Below are 21,893 nucleotides of genomic sequence, written 5' to 3'. Positions count from 1 at the left end.
CTCACAAGAAGCCACACGATTGTTGTTAAACACAGACTAACACACAACAAAGCCCACATTGAATACTATGGCAAACCATCCTTGGCATCGTTTTGGGAAGTCATCCTTCTGTGAACCTTCCTGACCCTTCGGCCTCATCATTTCTTTCTGCCTTGCTCCCCTCCGCCACCGCCTCCCAAGCCCGGCTTCCTCCCCACGGTTGGGCCTCCCCACCGCTGGGTCCCACTTTCTGTTGGTCTCTAGCCCAGAACAAAGGAAGGGGTGGTCTACCTTATACGCCACTTTGGAGGGACATCTCTTGCCGAGGCCTAGCGGAGGTGACATGAGAGTCAGCATTTCATACATCTCAGTGTAATGGATGCGGCCACTGCTCATGAAGGGGTGGCGGGTGGGGGGGCAGGGCAGGGGAGGTGGCAGGGAGGAGGATGCAGACGGGTAGGAGAACAGGCATTCCCAGAAGAGCCGAAACAAAACAGACAGGTCATACGGAACACAGGAGAGGAAAACAAAACAAAATGGACAAACAGGAAAAGAATAGGAAACCTGTTAATCAAGGCAGATCGTACAGGTGACTCCATCCTGGTGTGGATTTATATCAGCCCCACACAGACCCGGGAACGCTGGCGGTAACCTGCGGTCCCTCTGCTGCGCGTGCGCACTGCCACGGGGGGCCTCGTCCGTCTGCACCTCCGGGGTGAGCGCCACCCTGCGTCCCTGTCCACGCCATCGTCCCTCACACCACACAAGCTTGCTTTCCATTCCCAGGGCTGTGTGCGAGCGGTATAAACCGGATAGACGGTGTTCCGGCTGTGGGTTCAAGTTTCCAGGCACTGGCCAGGAAGTCGGGCCTCTCCTGCTCTGAACCCACAGGCGGGAGGCCGTGTATCCCCCTCTGAGCCGTGTGCGCAGCAGGAGGCAGTGACGTGAGCGTGGCGGGCTGTGGCTGCGGTCAGGGTCGCCCGTTGCTTCCACCTGGCTCTGCGAGGAAGAGTGCTCTTGACTCCCCAGCATGTCCCAGGGCGATGGCATGCTGGGGGCACGAGAAACAAAGCCAGGAGGAGGAAGAGCGCCCTTGCATGCCATGCTGCCCTCCCCGGCTCTCCCCTCATGCGGCTGCAGGTGTCACCAGGGTCAAGTTTAAAGAGTCTCAGCAGAGGCAGCTGTTTGGCCTCCCACCTATGGGAATCACTGCGTCACCCTTCCAAGCCAGCTCCTGCCCGGGGCCCAGGTTGGCACCTGCCTGGGCCTGTCTTCCAGCTGCCTGTGCTGTGCCCCGGGGAGCCTGCGCTCCCCTCTGCAGCGCAGGGAGAGGCTTCCTTATCTAGGGGGCTTGGCCCTGGACAGCAGCTGGGCAGAGCCACTGGGATGGTCGAGTCCCCAGGGTCTGGCCGAATTGGAGAGGGAAGTTCTAGATGCCCTTGAACATGTCCTTGGTTTCACAAGCCAGCAGACTCCCTCGGCCTCCTCAACAGTATATGGCAGGACTCTGAGGCAAGAAATGTGCAAGAGCTCTGCATCCTCTACTGCCACCTTCCTAGCCCCTCTGAGCTATTAAATTCTTCCACCCCCCTCCCAGCGGTCCTCTTTTATCTGCTCTCACCTCCTGCTCTACTGCTCGTTTCTCACCTCCTTTCCTTCCTGTAGAGTTCATAATTGCTTCAGGCCAAGGGTCCAGGAGCTGAAGGGCGGGCAGAGGTAGGGTGACTAAATCACACCTGGTGACATTACGGGACATATGGGACGATGCTGTACCTTTGCTAAAAGGAGGCGTGTCTGTCTCCAGGGAGGGTAAAACAGAACTCTCTGCTTTTTCAAAACAGATTTCTGTATTGTAGGCGGGAGAGGCCCCTCTGGTTAGATCTATAGATTACAGTAGAGTGGAAACAGAGAATGTGTGTCCACGCACGAATGAGTGCGTGCATGGAAAGAAAGTGAGAGGTCCAATTGGCCTTTGTTATTAAGCCCTTTTTTTCCTCTCCTCCCCCACCCCCACCCCCAGAAAACACCAACGTGCCCTTCTTCCTAATGTAACAGCTGCTGGTTCTGGGAGGGTTGGGACCTCTTTAAACTCAAAGGAAAGCGACATGAAGGTTCCCTCATGTGGTGCGGTGGTGGTGGAGCAGAACAGAGGAGGGGTTCCAGGTGGCACCCCACCGCCAGTCGCGGCTGGGGACTGGGAGGCAAACCTTGCAAGCCACCCTGTAGGGGCAGTTCTCTCCCAGGCCCAGAGGCGGCGAGATGACCCGCACTAATTTGTACATATCCTTATACGGGATCCTGCCACTGGAAAGGAAGCAGAAGTGGGTTAATAGGACACTCAGAGACTGTGGGAAAGAAACAGCTTAGCCACGAAGGGCGTGGCTGGGCCCAGCACCGCCAGACCAGGAGAGACTGAGCCCGGAAAGCACCAGCAAAGCGTCATCTGGCGAACTGAACTGATCCCACTTTTCTAAGGCAATCGAGCCCATCTACTGCCCAAAGGGACTGCCTCGTGACTGAGCGCATCCTGAGACCTATCTGGCCAACACCTGGCCAGGTGCAGAAGATAGACCCCAGCTCAGGAGAGGCCTGGAAGAACAAAGCCCACCCATTCCCAAATGCTCTGACCACAGTCACAAGCAGATGCCAGGCTGCCGTGAAGTGGACGGCAGAATTGTTTTTCACAGACACGGCTGGCCGGCCAACAGCCAACTCCTCAGAGCCACTTGTCGGGCGGAGAGGTTGCCGGCGCCTTTCTGCAGACTGTCAGAGACACGTTTCCCATGAGGCTAATGAGCACAGAGCACAGTTGGCACAAGGGAAGCTGTAAAGGGCTGTGCTTCCCCGTGTGGCAGATCTGCCCTGCGTGGAGCTTGGGCAAGCTCTTCTCCGCTCAGGGAGCCCACCTGGGTCTGCACTCAGACAGAGCTTCTCTCCCCAGCTCCACGCCACTGACTGCCAAGCCCCCAGGCAGCTTGGTCTTCACCAGTTTGAATTCCAGGAACTGTAAGACCTATCTCACCAGCCCCTTTACCCCCGAGCCTGCTGGAGAGTTCTGGGTTTCTGTGGAATGGACAGAATCAACAACTGATTCGTTTTCAGTAGCTAAAGCATTTGGTGCAGAGGGGCCTGGACACATCCCGGTATGAACCAGGGTCTCCCACTCTGAGCACCAGTCCTCACCAGCAGCCGTGTGGAGACCTGGGCTTGGCCCAAGCTTCAATCCTCCTAGCCTGTTCTTGACCTGGGTGTTGATTTTTCCTCTTCCCAACAGCAGCTCATCAGTACTTCCAAGTCTCTTAACTCTTGAGAGGAAGTTACTTGAACCACTTGTTTTTCTGTTTTCTTATTGGGATAGGGACATGGATGGGCTTGTACTGCTGTCTCTAAGCTGATGGTCTTCAGAACCTGTGCCAGTCTTCATTTTGAAACACTGCTTCACTGTATCTTTGTTAGTCCCTCTCCCTTCTCACAGACAGGACCAATGACGAAACTCTAACGAGTTGTGCTGTGAATCTCAAAGCCAACGGAAGAGGGTCTCTTTTTTCTTTTTGCTCTCACAGCGCATGCGTCTTAGCCTCATGAGTTGTCCTCATGGAACTGCTTCTTCCCAGAGGCTGGTATGAGTGGGGAGGGATATGTTTGATTCACACGGCATTTGGGGCACAAGGTAATATGAAACCACAGGAAGTTGGGGTTTCTGACAGCCAAGGACACCTGACAGAGGCCAGGGGAGCAGGGGACTCCTCTGCTAGCCATTGGTTTCTCCTCCCTCAGGTTCCCAATCTTGTGGCCATCCATACTTTACTGACCATCTTTCCATGCTTTTCAGTCACTTTCTCACATGGTTACTGTCAATGATAACAACAATTACACACGCAATTTAATCTAATCCTCCCAACCAGCCTTCAAGGTTGGTACCATTACTACCGTTTTACAGAGGAGGGAGCTCCGAGCGGTGCAGGCCCTTGTCTAAAGCCACGAAGCTGACAGATGCCGGCCTGGCTGCATCCCCCTCTGACAGCCAGCCTGCCCAGTGCTCTCTAAGTAGCCTGTCTACTAGAAAGTAAGCCCAGAAAGTAAAAGCCATTGCTCAGCCACTGTAACAGGAAAGGATTTAGAGAACTCGGAGCCCTGAGTCACTACTAATGACTGAGGGATAAGAGGAATTTTTGATTCACAGTTCTAACCTGTAAAGCAGTGACCCAAGTTCAACAGCCTCACGGAAGGATAGATTTGGAGAAGAGTCTCAGATTATAAAGGGGTTCCAGGTGGAAGCAACGGGGTCCATTCTGTGAAGGATGGCGTTTCTTGTAGTACTTTCAGAGGGGGCCCAGAATGGATAAATGAGTGGGATAAGACCCTCAAGCTAAAGTGACATGGGACAGAGAAGAACCCGGGGAGTGAGCACTCGGAACTCTCACTCGTCTTCAACCACGAGGGCCAAAATGTTGTCTCTAAAGCAGGGACCGGCAAGCTTTTCCCATCAAGCTCAGAGAGTAAATGATTTTTTTTCTTTTTTTTGTATTTCTCTGAAGTTGGAAACGGGGAGGCAGTCAGACAGACTCCCGCATGCGCCCGACCGGGATCCACCCGGCACGCCCACCAGGGGGCGATGCTCTGCTGCAACCAGAGCCATTCCAGTGCCTGAGGCAGAGGCCACAGAGCCATCCTCAGCGCTCAGGCCATCTTTTTGCTCCAATGGAGCCTTGGCTGCTGGAGGGGAAGAGAGACAGAGAGGAAGGAGAGGGGGAGGGGTGGAGAAGCAGATGGGTGCTTCTCCTGTGTGCCCTGGCCGGGAATCGAACCCAGGACTCCTGCACGCCAGGCCGACGCTCTACCACTGAGCCAACCGGCCAAGGCCAATAAATGATTTTGAATTTGAGGGCCATACTGCCTCTGTCACGACTACCCAGGTCTGCTGTGTCATGTGACAACAAACAGCCTTGGACAACCCACAAATTAATGAACAAGTCTGTGTTCCATTATAACATTATTTGCAAAGACAGGCACTGGGCCACATTTAGCCCATGGGTTGTTGCTGCTAACCCCTGCTTTAAAGCCCAGAGGGTACAAATCCCTGCAGAGGTATTGGACATTGAGAGAGACCTGGGGTGGGGCGCAGTGATACCCACAAATTCCTGACATTTAATTCAGTTTCATGAAATAAAAATCCACAAGTGTTTAAGAAATCAGTTAGAAGGGCAACATGCTTGTTTTATATTTATATATATATATATATAAAATTTCAGTTATCTCAAACTGTATCTTTTGAGAGGGATGAGAGAAATCAGACTCTACTGTCGCTGACCGTGGTGGCCAGATGTCCGACTGGCCCAGAAAAGCCTTGCAAACCCCCCTGATGACTCAACCATCAGGCAGGAAAAGAGGGGATTATAGGAAGCTCCTTCAGGGGCTGAGCCCGAATACTCTGGGGTACGAGGACAGTGATGCGACTGGCAAAGAAAAGGGGAGCCTGTCATAGGAGGAAGGAGCAGGGGAAGGGAGAGAAAGAAGCTGCGTCTCTGACCCCGGAGCCGCGCAGAGGACTCAGCCTCTCCACTGGGCCACAACCAAGAGGAATCTCCTCTCTCTGGGTCACCAGCAAGCATTTGGGTGGCTCTGATGCCAACCTCCACCTTGAGAACTCGAGAGGCGCCCCCCCATACAGGCCCCAGGGGGTGGCCAGGCAGCCTACTCACCATGCGGCTCGGTCGTATTCTGCCCAGACGCGGACAAACTCGTCCAGGTGGTGCGGCCCCAGGATGGACGAGTCCCGAGTCAGGTACTCAAAGTTGTCCATGATGACGGCCACAAACAGGTTGAGCATCTGGAGGGCACAAGAAGAAGAGTTGGAGAGTTAGGAGAAAGTAAAAGCAGAAAAATGGGCATCGAGGCACATTGACATTTAAAAATCTGTAAAAGTCTGTATGGCGGAAGTCCTGACACAGAGCGCTGTTGATCTTGCTGAAGACGCCACCTTTACATTATCTGTGCCACATACTTCATTGTGCAATCTGCATTATTTCAGTGTCCTATGCCACTTTCTGTCTGCAAAGTACTCCAACAGTTGCTTTTCGCTTCTGTTATCTGCTCCAGGTATTTAACTGTTATTGTAGCAGCAGAGGGAGCAGCAGCGACAACACGCTCGAAGGCTGGAGGAAGTCAAGGCTGACAGCCACCTCCTTTCCAGCCCCACCCCTACCCTTGTGCCCCCAGAGGAGCTGACAGAACTGGTGGGACGTCTCAGTGCTGACTGCCTGGCTTACTGTGTGCCAATGTGAAGATGTTTAAAGCTCTTGAGCGGCTTCCAAGACCCTGTTCTCCCACTTACTTGTGCAACATTTATTGTCCACCCACTGTATTCCAAACAGAGAACCAGGTGTTGGGGAGAGGGGAGATGGTTCTTATCTGGAGACCGAGTCCCAGGCCTACATCGCTTCAAGCCCAGCAGACATCCACTCAATGTTCTCCCTTGAGTATTCTTACAGACTTATTTAGTATTGAGTAAAGACGGTGACATATTGCAAACACACAAATGTTACAGATTTTTTGTTTGTTTAAAAAGAGCCAGGAAAACCTGCATATGCAGGTTACGGTGGGAACAGACAGGAGTGTGGATCTGAATTTCACATAATTTTCTCTTCATGAAATATTACTCATCCTCTGACTTGCTTCCTCAACCATTTAAGAATGTAAGAACCGTTGTTAGCTCAGGGGCCTTACAAACACAGGCGGTAAACGGCCTGGCCGGTGGGCTGTGGTATGCTGACCTCTGGTCTAGATTGTGCAGCAGGCAAGGGGGACCACCGAAGGGGGTTAGACTGGGAGAGAGATGGGGAGTGATATCCGCATGCAGAAGAACCCCTGGCAGCAGTGGGGAGGGTGCCACGGGGCCCTGACCCCAGCCAGTGGCAGGACAGCAGCACCGAGCAGACAGTTAAAGGAAGCGGAATTGACAGGATGAGGTGGCCATAGTGAACGGCACTATTTTGTTGATTCTTGGGTGCCCAGCGCCCGTGGACCACACTTCTGCCCTTTGGGGGATGCACGTCTCACCTGTTCCTAGTTAATATGGTTCAGGGGGTACCGCCTGGGACCCAGGCTTCAACCAGTCATTAGATCCCATTCTGCTGGGCCACAGTGACTGGTGAGCCAATCAAGGCCAGTAAGATGGTATTGACCCTTCAGGGCAAAATACTTCTTCCCTGTTGGTCTCGAATGTACCAGGACTGCTGCAGGCGCCTTGGAGACAGACGCTGGGGGTGTTTGAGGAAAGAGCTCCCATGGAAGAGCCTGGAGCAAGAGAGCTATGAATAGAAAACAAGAAACCCCTGGTCCTGCTGATGTCATAGCAGCCCCAGATCAAGCTTGCTTAAGCCTGCCCTGCCCAAGGACTCCTCATTGCCATGTGCCTATAAAATCCTTTTTTGTTGTTGTTTGGCCAGATGTAGCGGGGCTTTGTGTCATTTGCAAATGAAAGAGTCCTGCCTGATAGAGACCAGTGGACTCTGCTGCTGACTCCAGGTGAAGCGGCTGGGTAGTGGAGAACAGGCTTCCTCCCTTCCTCTCTCCCTCCACCTAGAATACACCTGAGGTCTACAATCATGAGGATGAGGGACATTCCTGGAGGTAAAGGAGCAGAGAGAGTCTGGGCGCTCATCACTCTGTGAAGCTAGCACAAACGCTACCGTTCAAGGTTAATCAACATCCCTCTTGCTTAAGCCACTGTCATTCAGGGAGTTCTGTCTCAGGCAGCTAAACCTGACCCTAGCATGGGCCTGCCTTCCTGCCACTGAGACTGGAGCCACAGTCCGTGGCTGCATGGATTATAAAGGGGTTTCTGTGTATCCACACATACCTTGGACACTCCTTTCTTGGTCCCTATTATTCCTGCTAATGAAAACCTCAAGTATTTGTTACTGCTTTATATTTGCATAGTCTTGTATAATGGTGTGCACACTCACACCCATTATTTGTTTTGAAGCTTGCTCTAACTTTCCACGAGGCAGCTCTCATGGCCATCTGCCCTTCAAGGACAGAAGTGCTTCCTCACACATTGGCATTCCTAGTTCGAAGTACACAGCCCAGCACATCACAGCCCATCAGTAAACCTTTCCAGACGGCTGCTTTGAGCTGAGGAGCTGTGTGACTTGCCCAAGGTCACAAAGTCAGTCTCGGAGCTTTGAAAGCAGATCTCGGACTGAATATAGCCTCTTTAAAAATAACATTAATGTGAATTATGCAGCACCGTCCATCTCAGAATTCCAACAGTACCTTTATAGTCTCTAATTAATTTTCCAGTTATATCTCTGGTTTCTTTTAAAATATTTATTATTAAACACTTACACCATGTAAGATAAAACCGAGATGTCTACATGTTGTTCTACACGCCCCATTGCACCCCATCCGGCAGCGCCGAGACCTGTCTGCCTCTCCCTCTTCAGCTGTAGGTGACAAAGGGACCCTCACTCAGCTTTCCCCAGTGCCTAGCCCTTTAATCGTCACCCAGTACACGTGTGCTGAGCATGTGAATGAATCAACCTAAAACTCCCAATGAACATCAATCTAAATTGCTTTTCAGTTATTTTTATTATACAGTCTACTTCCATATTTCTAAATAGAATACTGTTTGTGTGTTTCACTTTAAAACCTTCTGTAGGGCATACATCGAAACACACGGATCCACTTACCATGCAAATACACTTAATCTCAAGTTGTCTTCCATCCCACCCTACGGAGGCTACAACAGCAGCAAAGCCCAGAACTCGGCATGGGCGACTGATGTAGTATTTAATTCCCTCTGTGTGCACTACCTGCTGGTCACCCTTAGTCGACCTGCAAGCCACTTGCCCACACCTGAGAGCTGGATATGTGGCAAGTCCCCTTAGGGTCACTTTAGACATAGAAACGCCTGGATGAAAGTTCACTTTTTGCAGTACGGCTATGAAATTGCCCACTTTCAGAGACATGGCTTTAGTTTTAGATTTTTGAACAGCCTGTGCCATTAGCAATGAAGCTTTACTTAAAGGACATCAGGGAGGCCAGAGACACTGGACTGACCCTGTGATTGACTTGGCAGTAACACCTCAATCATCATTCTGTCTCTGCACTTGTCCGGTTATGCAGTGTTGAGGTTTCTGGATGCTGGCATGCTGAGTCATGCTTTCTCCCAAAGAAAGAATGCAAGTGGCACCTAGGGCTTCTCACTATTCTATAAGTAGCTGTGCTCCACAGATAGTACTCAACATTTCCTAATGCCTGAAGCAATCATACCCTTGCCTGTCTATCAAGCTGGCCAACTGTCATCAAACATAACAACATAAGAATCACATCGATTACATTGCATATTATCATCAATCTTATTCTTATTGATGCTACTGCCTTATAGTTTCGAGGTACTTTTCTCAAACAGTTTGAAGATCTCCAGAGAGAGAGAGAGAGAGAGAGAGAGAAGACAATCTGGGCCTTCCTTATAAAACGTCCGAGGGCCAGAAGAGAAAGCACTCACCGTGGGTCACAACTTCCACGGCTCTATTCACTGACCCCCACCCCCACCCCTTCTGGCAGCAATCCTTCCCGGGAGGCGGCAAAGGCTTCCCTTAGGCCTGGGCAGTCACCCACAGGGAGTCTGAGAGGCACTCTGGCCTCCAAGAGTTCTCTTGAGAAGAACCTAGTTTTCCAGGTGAGCGGGGGGACGTGTGTGCCCCTCCCCAGAGGAACCCTCTGTGACTGTGTACCAGAGGGTGGGGGCTGGGCTGGTGTGGGCCAGGAGCACGCTGTGACTCACCAGGAAGGAGCAGAAGAAGATGAAGGAGACGAAGTAGACGTAGGCCAGGTCGGTGCCGCAGCGTTCGTTCTCGCTCTGCCCCGAGGGCGCCGTGGTGTCAGGCTCGCAGCCCTTCTCCCCGAGGCAGGACAGCATGATCTCCTGCCAGGCCTCCCCCGTGGCACTCCTGAGCCCAGGGCACAGTCCGGGCATTAGCAGCAGGTCTGCATATCCTGCCCCCTACGCCCCCCTCTCTCCCAATCCGCCCTTCCTTTCCTCTTGCCGGAGGCCCGGCGGGTTCACTTTGCACCTGTGGTGCTGGAGGCTCTCCATCCGCAGAAGGAGGGCGCCCACGAGGTGTCTCCCGGGTCCTGCCACCTCACCCACTGCTTCGGGAAGACTCTCTGCTGACTGTGGTGGTACTTTCTAGGGCGCCACACTAATCTGGCCATCCAAGGTTTCAGGCTGGACATGGAATCTGATCTGCAAGCAACTGTCCTTGCTTCCCCCCCTCTCAGAGCCCTGAAGGACGTGCTGAAGCTGCAACTTGCAAATTAACTACTGAGGCAAAGATGTGGAGGAAACTTTCCAGTATTACCCGGTGGTTCTGCGGAGACTTGGCCTCCGCCCCGCCCCTGCCCCGACTCCACTGTAATCCCGACAGGAGCTCAGCGAGTGGGATGAAGAGACAGAGGGGATGGGAGAGGAGAGGACCAACTATGTCCCCTTGGCAGGAGGCTCCAGCTACCATAGTAACGCATCCAGGTACCTGAAGAGTAGCATGAGGGACCCGAAGAAACTCCGGAAGTTGTTGTGCCGGTTGATGTGACTCTCTTCATCTAGTTTTATGTTTCCAAATACCTTGTGGAGAAAAACCAATGAGCATTACTGAGCTGTGAGATGCACTCAGCACAGCGATATTAGACGTAGGATTGGCAAAACCACATGCGCGCCTTACCACATTCTGATGGCCTTACCCAGAGAGGCCAATGCACTGCATGCCCTTGGCCTGCTAAGCAGGAGTAAAGAGAAGACCATATAAGGCAAGATCTTTTGAAATCATTCTGCCTGTATGTGGTTTGGCCCACACCTCATTGGGTCTTTTTACTTCTGTGGTACCTGTCACCATGGCACTCACCACGGTACCCAAGCTGTCTGTGAAAGTCATCACTCGTAACAGGAGTCAGGGAAGGAACTACCCCTCTCTGCCTGTCTCAGGAAGTAACAATGGGAGCATCTGTCTCTGCAGAAGGTTGGGATTTATGGCTTGGGAAGTTGCTGCCCTGAAATTCACAAGCAGTTTAGGTCAGAGAAGGGCATCTCTATCTTCCCTGGGCATGTCCCTATCCAGAGAGTCAAATATCAGGCTGCCCTGTCTGTAAACTATAGTCCATGAGAATGGGCACCCACACAGAAAGTCCAGGCTGACAGAACGAAGAAAGCCAGGACACCTGGATGCTTTGAAGAAGACAAAGGAAATGGATTTGGGCAGATCTGGCTACAGAGCGAGTTTACTAATCCACCAGTGGTCACTGGACTTGGAATGGGGTTACCATGCAAGTTCACATGAAAAAAGGGGGGGGACCCAGAGATCTTTATCCACAGACAGTGAACAGTGATGAACTCTCAAACACAGAGCTGCCTGGAGCCAAGGTCGACCCAAGTATCTCTGGCTGTGCAGGGTGTCCTCCCATGTGCACTCTCCTCCCCACCCGTGTTTCCAACATCACAACCTATTCTTTTTTTTTTTTTTTTTTTTTTTTGTATTTTTCTGAAGCTGGAAACTGGGAGAGACAGTCAGACAGAATCCTGCATGCGCCTGACCGGGATCCACCTGGCACGCCCACCAGGGGCAACGCTCTGCCGCGACCAGAGCCACTCTAGCGCCTGGGGCAGAGGCCGAGGAGCCATCCCCAGCGCCCGGGCCATCTTTGCTCCAATGGAGCCTTGGCTGCGGGAGGGGAAGAGAGAGACAGAGAGGAAGGGGGGGGGTGGAGAAGCAAATGGGCGCTTCTCCTATGTGCCCTGGCCGGGAATCGAACCCGGGTCCCCCCGCACGCCAGGCCGACGCTCTACCGCTGAGCCAACCGGCCAGGGCCACAACCTATTCTTGCAGGTCACTGTTTGTACAACTGAGGGCTCACAGGTCACTTTTCCAGCCTTTTGAGACGAATTGCAGCCTATATTTAATACGTTTCCATTGATCTAAAATATGCTCAATGCAACATCTTTTCCCCCTAACAGTTTTCAGAATGTGCAATTCAGGAACAATCTCTGCCCCCAGCTTTTTTGCTCATATAACTCCCACGGACACCTGCTTTGGGAATTTGTTCTTAACGTTGATTTTCCAAAACCCAAATACTACTTGTCTCTCGGGGAGAATGGAGGGGGCAGGCTCAGCAGCACTGGGGAAGTGGGGAAGGAGGAAGGTAAGGAGGTAGAGGGCCCCCGGGAGACAAAGAACAGCAAGTGAAAAAATCCCAAACCACCAAAACTAATTCTGGAAGCCCCAGAAGGAAACAGTCAGTCAGGTCCCCTTGCCTGTGTTCACACAGCCTTCTCTCTCTTTGCACCCTCTTGGTTCAGAATCCATGATTTATCCCTCATTCATCACATACACTAAACTTGGTGTATTTTCTCTCTGACATACCTGAAGCCATCCTTGGTTGCCATCATTATGACTTTCTCAAACACCATCTCCAGTCATGAACTATACAGTTAAAGGGCAGGCTGGGATTCTGCATGAGGTATGTGTGTAATAGCCAAAGAAACCAAAGCTTATATTGAATGCACTCCAAGAAAAATTTCAAAACTGTGTATTTAATGTGAAGGTGGTCTTTAAAACATTTTCACCTTTTTATTTTTAGCTTTCACTTAGTTCTTATCATTAACCCAAATGAGATACTGAGACCTAACAGAAAACTTACTAAAGGTACAAGCTGAAATCCATTTTCACTTGGAATCGCAGAACTTTAGAACTAGGAAGAACCTCTGGAGCTAGCTATCCAGGTCATCTACTGTATAGGTGAGGATGTGAAGCCCAGAGAGATTCAGTGACTGGACCAAGTTTGCACAGCTGGTCAGTGGTGGAGCTAAGGCAGAAAGCCTCACCTCCAGGGACCTATAGCCCCTGGGCACTTTTCCACACCCAGCAAGTTACTCCTTCCTTTCACGTTCAGATTCCTCTGCAAAGCTCTCTCTTCTTCCAAGGTGACTTTGAAAGTTCAGAATAACAGTCCTTCTCATAGAGACAACTTGTTGCCATTTATCTCTCTAATGCTTTGTCTACTGCCCTTTGGCCTTTGTTTTTATGGATCCCTCTGCTTTGTTATGACAATGTGAGATGCAACCCTTCTAGTTAGAAGCTTTGTATCTCTCTCTCTCTCTCTCTCTCTCTCTCTCTCTCTCTCTCTCTCTCTCCCTCCCTCCCTCTCATGTACATGCATACATACATGGAGGGAGGGATAAGAACATACATTAGTATAGTGCAGTGGTTCTCAACCTGTGGGTCGCGACCCCGGCGGGGGTCGAATGACCAAAACACAGGGGTCGCGACCCACAGGTTGAGAACCGCTGGTATAGTGTCTGGCACACTCAGGAACTCAAGTAATGGTAAACAGCATTACCATCATTATCAATAGTATTAATAACCAGTTAGTGTTGGAGATGGTGTAATTCTACTTTATTTTGCTTAAAAATGAAAAAGGAGGTATTTTAAAGCATAAGCAAAAAAAGAACTTAATCATTCCATCTGGCTGTGCAGGAACATTTTAATGCTAGAATTGAATATTTGAGAGTTTGAAGGGACTTAATAGAAGTCATCAAGCCAATCTCCAAGTTCTCTGGGATTCAGCTTATAACACACCCTGGACATCATCATTAACGCTCTACTGAAATATCCTTTGTGAAGAAGAACTCATTATTTTTCAACCAAGTCTCACACTTTTTGACACTCGACATCCTATTGTATATTTGGAGAACAAAACTCTCCAGTAAATGGGGTTAGAAGGAGAACAAAATCAAGAAATGCAGGTGAGAGAGAGGAGCAAAACGCAGAGCCTTTCAGATACGCCCAGGCAGGGGCTGCTGACGCCGCAAGCCTGGAAGGCGCGTCCAACGGCTCCAGATGGCGCGTACCACGGAGAAGACAGCTGGCCGTCCAAAGGGGGCCCAACTGCCTGACTGCACTTGGCTGGAGTTCCATGCTGGGGCTTAGTCTCCACACCTCTAAGCCTGAAGGTTAGCCTCCCTGAGGCAAGCAGAAAGCCCATGTTTCCAGCTGGGAGGTCCATGGACTGTGCTGCTGTTTGCTGGCGGTAGGAGCCCACCCACTATAAATGACAGTTGCCCTTGGAAGAACCTTTGGCTTTTTCTGCATAAATATCCAGGTGGGAACCTGACCCCTACTTGTCCATTCTCAAACTAGGAAGGACACGGTAACCCAAGAGAGCTGTCCAGCAAGGTGCGTGGCCCTTTGAGAGGGATTAGTGGGAATGTGACTCTTGGGTCTAGGGGTTTGGCACGCTGCCAGGAACGATAGTCATTGTTCCCATTGACGCAGCTAAGGGCATAAGTCTCAGCCATTCATCAACTCAGAGGTATTTTGTGTCGCTGTATACCGAACAACCATTTGACCTCCTCAGAAGCTTAGCTCAAATACGTGAGCTTCCGAGCAATGTGTCAGCAGGAGCCTTGGCCCCTCCTCAATCTCATGGGGACCCCCTGGCTAAGAACACTGGGGCCACCTTTGATGTGGTTTCATCGTTGCCCCCACAGAAGTCCAGCTGCTCCTAAGTCCCCGCCATGGTCTTACAACCTCAGGTGAAGCCCCTGGCCCGGAACACCCTGAAGACCCGGGCAACCCAAGCGGGAAAGCCAGCACATGGGAAATTACAAAGGTCACACTCACACCGCAACAAGACCTCGGCTGCTCAGGCAGAGACAGCCTGGGCAACAACCATCCCCTCCGGGCCCTGTGTCCGCCAGCTCACCTGCATCCCGATGATGGCGTAGATGAAGAAAAGCATGGCGATCAACAGGCAGACGTAGGGGAGGGCCTGAAAGGAAAGCAGAGATGTGACCACAAACTCAGAGGCAGGCGGCTGTCAGGCTCGACGACGTGTAGTCACAGGTGCACAGCAACTCCTGCCCGGAGGCTGGCTCACGCGGGGCTCTCTAGGGTGCTGGGTGCCCTGGGGATGTCCCGTTTTGGGGTGCCATACTTTGCCAATGGCCACATCCTCTGTATATTCCAGATGTGGAAGCTGTTGGCCACAGGGAGGCTTGTAATTTACCTTCTGTCAAGAATGCTCCCTCACACAGGAGTGCGGCCCAGGTCCCCAGGGTGAGCTGGGAGAACCTCCTGGGCCAGGGACTCATCCCACTTTGCATGTGGAATATTAATAACGTGGGCAATTGTGATGCAAATTACACAGCAAGAGTCCAACTCTGGCTGCCATCCTCACCTTACCCCTTCCCACTCCCTCGCTCAGTGCGAAGCCCCTACGAGTATCCGGATACAGACTCAAATGCTGGGGTCTCCCTTATTTGTCAGTTTCTAGAAGGATCCTTCATCCGCTGATAAAACATCTTTCCCCAAAGTTTTAGCCTCCTGACATTTCCATGTGTGTCAGGAAAAATTTCCCCAAAACCCTTGTGGGTGTCAGACACCTCAAAGCCCCGCCATGAAACCAGGTGGCAGAAAATCCCACACCAGGCGAGCTAATTGCCACTTGGGATAACGTTTCAATTATGGCATGCAGGGGGCCAGGCCAGGAGATGGATGTAAGGCCGGAAACTGCCCCGGGTAGCTGGGGGCATGCAGACATAGGGCAGCTTGGTTCGGGGGCCAGGGTGGGCACTGCAATTCTGGGTTGATCTCTGAGCTGAAATGGAAATCCCTCTTCTTTGTCGTCCAGTAAGCACCGGGAAGACGGTGCAACTATTGTCGCCGGTCTGCCTTCAGTGCGGACAGCGCCCAGCCCAGGAGATCAATTACAGGCTTCCAGACAGCATGAGCCGAGCGAGCGAGGTTCACCAACAGATCTCACCAAATGGAGAGTCCTGGGAGACTTTTGTAACGTGAATAAAGGATAAAAGTTGGTGGGAGAATCCCCTCTCCAATGAAGTGCTCACTCCCAAGATCTGTGGGCGGAATGCTGCATTTCGAGGGGTTGTGGGGAGACTCTCTTTGCTGCAAAGGAGAGCGTAGGGGGGGCAGGTTTCTTGCCACCTGGGTGCGGCCACCTTCTATCCCCTTCTAGGCTGACCTTCTGCCTTCTCCACCAATGGCTCCAGTCCCTAACTCCTCTTTCCCTACCCCGAGCTCCGGGAGAGGACCAAAGATTGATCTCCGATCTCCTTTCTTCTCACGTTGTAAATGCCAACACAGAATAAAGAAAAGGAGGGAAGAACTGAGTACAGGTGGGTGGTGGAGAACTGACCGGGAGCTCAGGGCTGGGGGTGGCGCTGTGGAGAGGCAGTGCCATGCTGTTTATATTGTACGGCTCCTGCTGTGTCTTTGCAGAGACAGCCTTTGTTGTGCCAACGTTAAGAAAACAACTTCCATGCTGTGTCCCAGGACTGGTCCAAAAAACCTATCCATCACAGTGGTACCTGGAGGCAGATTCACCTGTCTTCTCTGTATATTCACTGAAATAAGCCAACCATTTGGCCATCAATTTTTGACGTGCTTTTTCTTTGCCCTCGATCGTATCCAGTTTTACATCAGAGATCTGGTGATCATGATAATATGACAGGCTGACACATTATGTCTTAAGAGACCCGGGAACAATGGTTGCTTGTTGGGCAGATCTCTAAAAAATGGTTTTAAGAGCATCCGGTTTCAAATTCTAAATCCAAATTCACCCGAGACTTGTATGGTAAATTCTTACAATTTCTCCTCTGCCATTTAGCTTTTGAAAAATGGTTTTCTGAAGGCCTCCGTGGGAGCTATCACATCAAACAATTACGCTGGATACGGTAAAAATGTCAAGGTTGCTCGTAGGGGCCTGAACAGTCTTACACCGCGTCTCACATCTGACACCCGCAGGTCCTTGACGGAGAAGTGACTCAGCGATGAGGGCGTGGGGTGGACGCCCTTTCTGAATACTGAGGAGCTGTGCATTCACTGGCTCCCCTTCTTTGTTACAATTTGTCATTAAAATATATAAATAATTAAAATAAAGAAGACAACTCTGAGATTTCTTCATATCACTTAACAGCATCAGACTTATTTTTAGACCACATCCTGGGAGAGGCCAGTTTTTATAAGAGGAAAACAGCAGGCATTTCAACAGCAGTGAAGGTTCCCAGCACCTTAGACAGAACTGATGATGGTATTTACTAGAGCTTGAAGATAGTAGTTTGGGAAACTTCTTTTACTGGAAGTCTCGGCCACCAAAGTGGGTCTCAAGGTCTTGGTTTTCCAGTTATGTTTCGTTACACATACACCTCTGTACAGCCCCACGTGATCGTTCAAAAGCAGCTCTCTGTGGTCACCTGGCCAGACTTCCTATTCGTATGCAGGACACAGAGGTGACCATTAGCATGCCACGCACTCAGCAGGCCAGGAGACACGCACGGAGGAAGACATGGTGGGACTGGTATGAATCATCTGGCTAGGAAACAGAACTCAAGGAGTCCTTTGAAAAACTGTCATGTGAAATTAAGCTACTGTCATGTCCCCGAAAACTGCAGAGGGTGTGTGACTCTAGGTGGCTGGCTCTATACATGGACAGGATTGCTCGGGGGCAAGGGAGATTGAAATGCCTTGGGAGGCGGCAAACCTCATAAGATATGCTCCTTGACTCGGTGGACAGAAAAGATAACCAGAATGAGAATCTATCCAGTTAGACAGATGCTGATGACTGCTGCCCGGCCGAGCTGTGCCATGTTTCTCTAATGCTTCTGACAAACACCCATTCTACCAGCTGCAGAGGTGAAGGATCTTGTGTGATGATGCTGTGCTGCTTGGTTTTGCCATCTGCTATGACAGGCCCCCCCCCCCCCAGAGCGGAGCAGCGGGTGCCTCTTACCTTAAAGGACTGCACGAAGGTCCACAGCAGGATGCGGATGGTGTAGCCCTGCCGCAGCAGCTTGATGAGGCGGGCGGCCCGGAAGAGCTTCAGAAAGCTCATGTTGAAGCCGCTGGTGTTCACCAGCTGGCGGGCCAGACAGAAGGAAACGTAGAATTAGGGACATTATAACTATTTAGAAAATCTAAGCACTACTATCAGTGTATCGACCCCTCATCCAGATCATAAAACAGGACACAAATTCTGTCTTTCATTTTTAACCCCATCTCTAACTGACTGGCCGGTGAGAAACCTCTCTCTAAGCCTTCCCAGGCCTGCCTTCTATTCCCAGGGAGAAGGGGATGGAAGGACCCCAGCAGGGAGCCCTTGTTACACAGAACCAGCCTCTCCAGTCATCTCCAAGTGGTCCTAACTCTGCACTTAGATGCCGAAAGAGCAGATCTAATAATCCCTAACAATCCCTCCAGCAAATGGCGGCTCTCCAATACTCAAAGAGCGTTACAATGGGCTCTCCAAGTCTTTGTTGGAATGAACAATTTTAGGGAAGCAATTCAGGTCTAACAACTTTGAGGGCAAAGACACTGCTCCTCTTTTGTATCTCTTAACGACTCTAGCCCAGACTGTGCGGTAGGTCTCTTCCAGCGCCCTCTCTTTCTTCCACTAACCCCATGCCGGGTCGGCTATTTGGGTCATGTAAATGAAACAAGGCTTCCCTGAGATCCAGGGCCCTCTCCAATGTTATGAGGAAGTGAACTCCTCACACTCAGAGGGCTACACATTTGGTTTTAATGAGTAAAAAAATGGACTAAATGTGCAGAGGACTTTTTTTTTTTTAATGCTACTTTAGGGTTCAGTTTAAAGATGAGATCTCCGAGTCATTCACCTTGCTGTCCGTCAGAATGATTTCTGTGATACTGCCTATCACGGTGATGAAGTCAAAGATATTCCAGGTGTCTCGGAAATAGTTCTGCCAAGTGAATTCAGTCATGGGAGCACCAGATAAAGGGCAGGAAAAAAAGCAGAAAGAAAATAAAACTGGAGAAACGATATCTTTCATTACATCTTGTTGTCACTTGGAATCAAAACTTGTTAATTCACATACAAGTTCATTCTAACATTGGCTTTGGTTTCCTAGTTCTAACCAGGACTAATTTGGGAAGCAGTTTCATCACTATTTGAAAACCTTGTTATTAAAGGTGTCACTAAAAAATCTCCTATGTAAGAAAAAGATCTGTGACCAAGAAACATCATACGTCCAAGAAAAGAAAGATCATTGTCACCCACAAGACAAATTATTTACAATATTACTTCAAGGTTTTCTACAATTGTAACTTTTCAAATTAGCCATACTGTATCATGTGACCCTATAGAGTTCAGACTTTCAATTATTAATAAAAGCCACAGAGATGTCCTAAATGACAAAGAGTCAAAGATGTGCCAGAAATCTCCTCTAACTCTGCTGAGCCTTTTCAAACCAGATGCTGATTCACAATACAATGAATAGACTTACTCCTTCCCCTCTTTCTCTGCTCTACTACACCTTCCGGGGAGGTGTAATGAAAGGAGTGGGTTGAAGAAGAAGGAGGAGAAATAAAGGACCTAGAAAATCCACCAACCAGATAACATTCCACCTAATACAGAGAGTGGGCTGCGCGCCCATCTCCAGGGCTCGGGTCAACATAGATATTGGATGATATTCCTTAAAAGACACAAGACACTTGGGTCTCCCAAAGTCGCCTGCTTGTCCATAGGAGACTCTCAGAGCACTGCAGAAGTATGTCCCACCCATCCCCATGACTGGCACCATTGAATCCTTCCTCTGTGTGCCAGATATGAAGCCAGGCCCTGAGCCTTCACTCCATTTATTTACTCCTCCCATGGAGTCTACAGGTACATAGCAATACCTATGTTCATATAATAGTGAGAGGCAGGGTTAGTGAGAGTGGGGAGAGACAGACAATGAAGACAGAAAAGGAGTGTGGGGAGAGAGGAGTTACAGATGATGAACACCTACTCAGGACTAGATGCCTTGGGCATATTGGCTAGTTGGACACACACAACACATATCCAAACCTGTAAGGTAGCTATTGTGATCCTCATATTATGAATGAGAAAAGTGAGGCTTGTCTGATTCCAAAGCCACATACATGCACCTGCCAGGCATGCAGAGAGACGGAGGCACCTAACCGCACAATCTCTCTTTCCATAAAGAATGCCTACTCCTCCATAACTGGGGCCAAGTGAGTCTCCACGCTCCTCTATTCTTAGGGCTTTCCTATCCCAGCTTGGGGACACTTCGTAGCTCTTGGATAGCTCCCACAGAGCAGAGAGAACGCAAACCTAGGTCTCAGAGGACAGACCTGGATTCCACAAGAGGATGCTTTTCAATCCAGTATGGTAGAGAGCGGCACAGTGCAGTCCAGACTCTAGATTATGGTGGACAGAGTGTGGATGGGCTTTCAGGTCAGCCAGACCGGGATCTGAGAGCTGGCGCTACCTTTCAGCAACCTTGGGCACAGCAGTCAATCTTCCTGAGCCCTAGCCCATTCACGGAAGAAGACAACTGCCTATCTGAGCAAAAATGAATAACATATAAAGCACGTGGTATTTAATAGATAACCAATGTATGTCCATTCTCTCCCTCTTTTTCATTTTTCTTCCTTTTATCCCAATTACACTTTCTAATGCTACTGCCTTTTATTATGCAATCTTTAAAAAGCTATATACTTTTTCTGAACTTCAGTTTCCTCATCTGAACTAACAATGACAATGACGACACCTGCCATGGCTGTTTCCGAGTCATGGAGAAGACCGGACACAACAGGACCTAGGAGGGCATTCTGAAACCCCAGAGCACCCGATCAACGTCAAGGCGGACTTGGGGCTCGTGGTGCCTTTTATAGTGTGACAGTGCCTCGGGACCTTGAATGGAAATGTGGGGGTGGGGGTGGGGGTGGGAAGGAGGTAGGCTTTGGGGTCGAATCATCTGGTTAAGCTTGTAAGTATGTGGTCAGCATTCACCATAATTAGACAGGTAATTAGGGACTTAAGTCACAGACGGTGTCGCATGCACGTAACCAAGATGCACAGGAAAACTTTCTTCGCTGTGGTGCCACTTCTCCGGCACCCAGCCCTCCCACCCCACCCCCTCAGGGCTAGACTGTATTATCCAGGCATCTTTGTTGGTGCTAATTTCTTTTTACTCTTTTATTTCCCCACGTCTCAAGTCTCAAAACACTCAAACGGGAGTCAGGCAAACAACAATACGGCCACCTGCAATGGGTTTCCTTCAACTCTCCTCCCCAAGCCATCAGATTAATGACTTTTCAGAGAATGATTAGAGAGCAAAAGCAACCCCACAATCAGCGCTCCCAATTATCAGACCCTTGTTCGGATAACAAGCAAAGTTTCTCTTTTTGCCGGGAAAGCCACACACGTCTGTAATTTGGAATGGAAGCTCACACACTCAGGAAGTGTGAAACGGCTGTCAGGTGGGTTTTTCTGCACCCCACCGGCCTGACTGTCACCGCTGAAGCAGGGGCGGGGGCAGAGAGGACTATTTTGTTTATAGGACACTGAGGCAACGGGCTAGGTTTGCTCAACACTCTTGAGAGCAGGTGCAAGAATTTGCTGATTATAATTAGTAGTTGAGAAGTAAAAGGAAGGCTCATGCCAGAAAACCTCATTGCAACCCTTCCCAAACCCAATTCCGTAACACACACACCTCCCCTTCTCCCTCCCCGTGCCGCATACCTCAGAAGTTATTAGCTTTTGTAAGCTTAAGTAATAAATATTGGGGGAAGGGCAGAAATTACTCTTCATGTAACTAAGGAGAAGAGGGAAACTAGGTAAAACCTATTAACTACGCTTGAGGCGAAAGGGACAGAAATTTTCCCATTTGAGTTAAAAAACTTTATACCTTTTTTACTACTAAACAAGCACTCATGGTTTATCAGTCTAGTCCTTGTTTTGCTCCCTAGTAACAAGTGCTAGTGCTGATGCAATGCTGATGAGACCCAATAACTGTCACCTCTTGCTGCTGACGGGACTGACCGTGGATCTGGGACTCCCAGCTTCTTTGCCCCTTCTCCTGACGGCCTGGCATCCCG

General features: G+C 50.2%; 1 protein-coding gene across 2 annotated transcripts in view; it reads right to left on the bottom strand.

The window, feature by feature from the left end:
• The window catches only part of CACNA1E (calcium voltage-gated channel subunit alpha1 E), a 360,811-nt gene that overhangs the window by 17,436 nt on the left and 321,482 nt on the right, over positions 1–21,893 (bottom strand). For both annotated transcript variants that reach the window (XM_066261292.1, XM_066261291.1), the window contains 7 exons: positions 18,668–18,751; positions 17,785–17,910; positions 14,740–14,805; positions 10,518–10,609; positions 9,770–9,935; positions 5,682–5,809; positions 271–367 (listed from right to left, as the gene is read on the bottom strand). In XM_066261292.1, the coding sequence (XP_066117389.1) occupies positions 271–367; positions 5,682–5,809; positions 9,770–9,935; positions 10,518–10,609; positions 14,740–14,805; positions 17,785–17,910; positions 18,668–18,751 (759 nt within the window). The remainder of the gene's footprint in view (positions 1–270; positions 368–5,681; positions 5,810–9,769; positions 9,936–10,517; positions 10,610–14,739; positions 14,806–17,784; positions 17,911–18,667; positions 18,752–21,893) is intronic.

This window comes from Saccopteryx bilineata, chromosome 2, assembly GCF_036850765.1.
Source record: "Saccopteryx bilineata isolate mSacBil1 chromosome 2, mSacBil1_pri_phased_curated, whole genome shotgun sequence".
Taxonomy (NCBI): Eukaryota; Metazoa; Chordata; class Mammalia; order Chiroptera; family Emballonuridae; genus Saccopteryx; species Saccopteryx bilineata.
The sequence above is the reverse complement of the archived record's forward strand: the minus strand, read 5'-3'. Positions and strand labels throughout refer to the sequence as shown.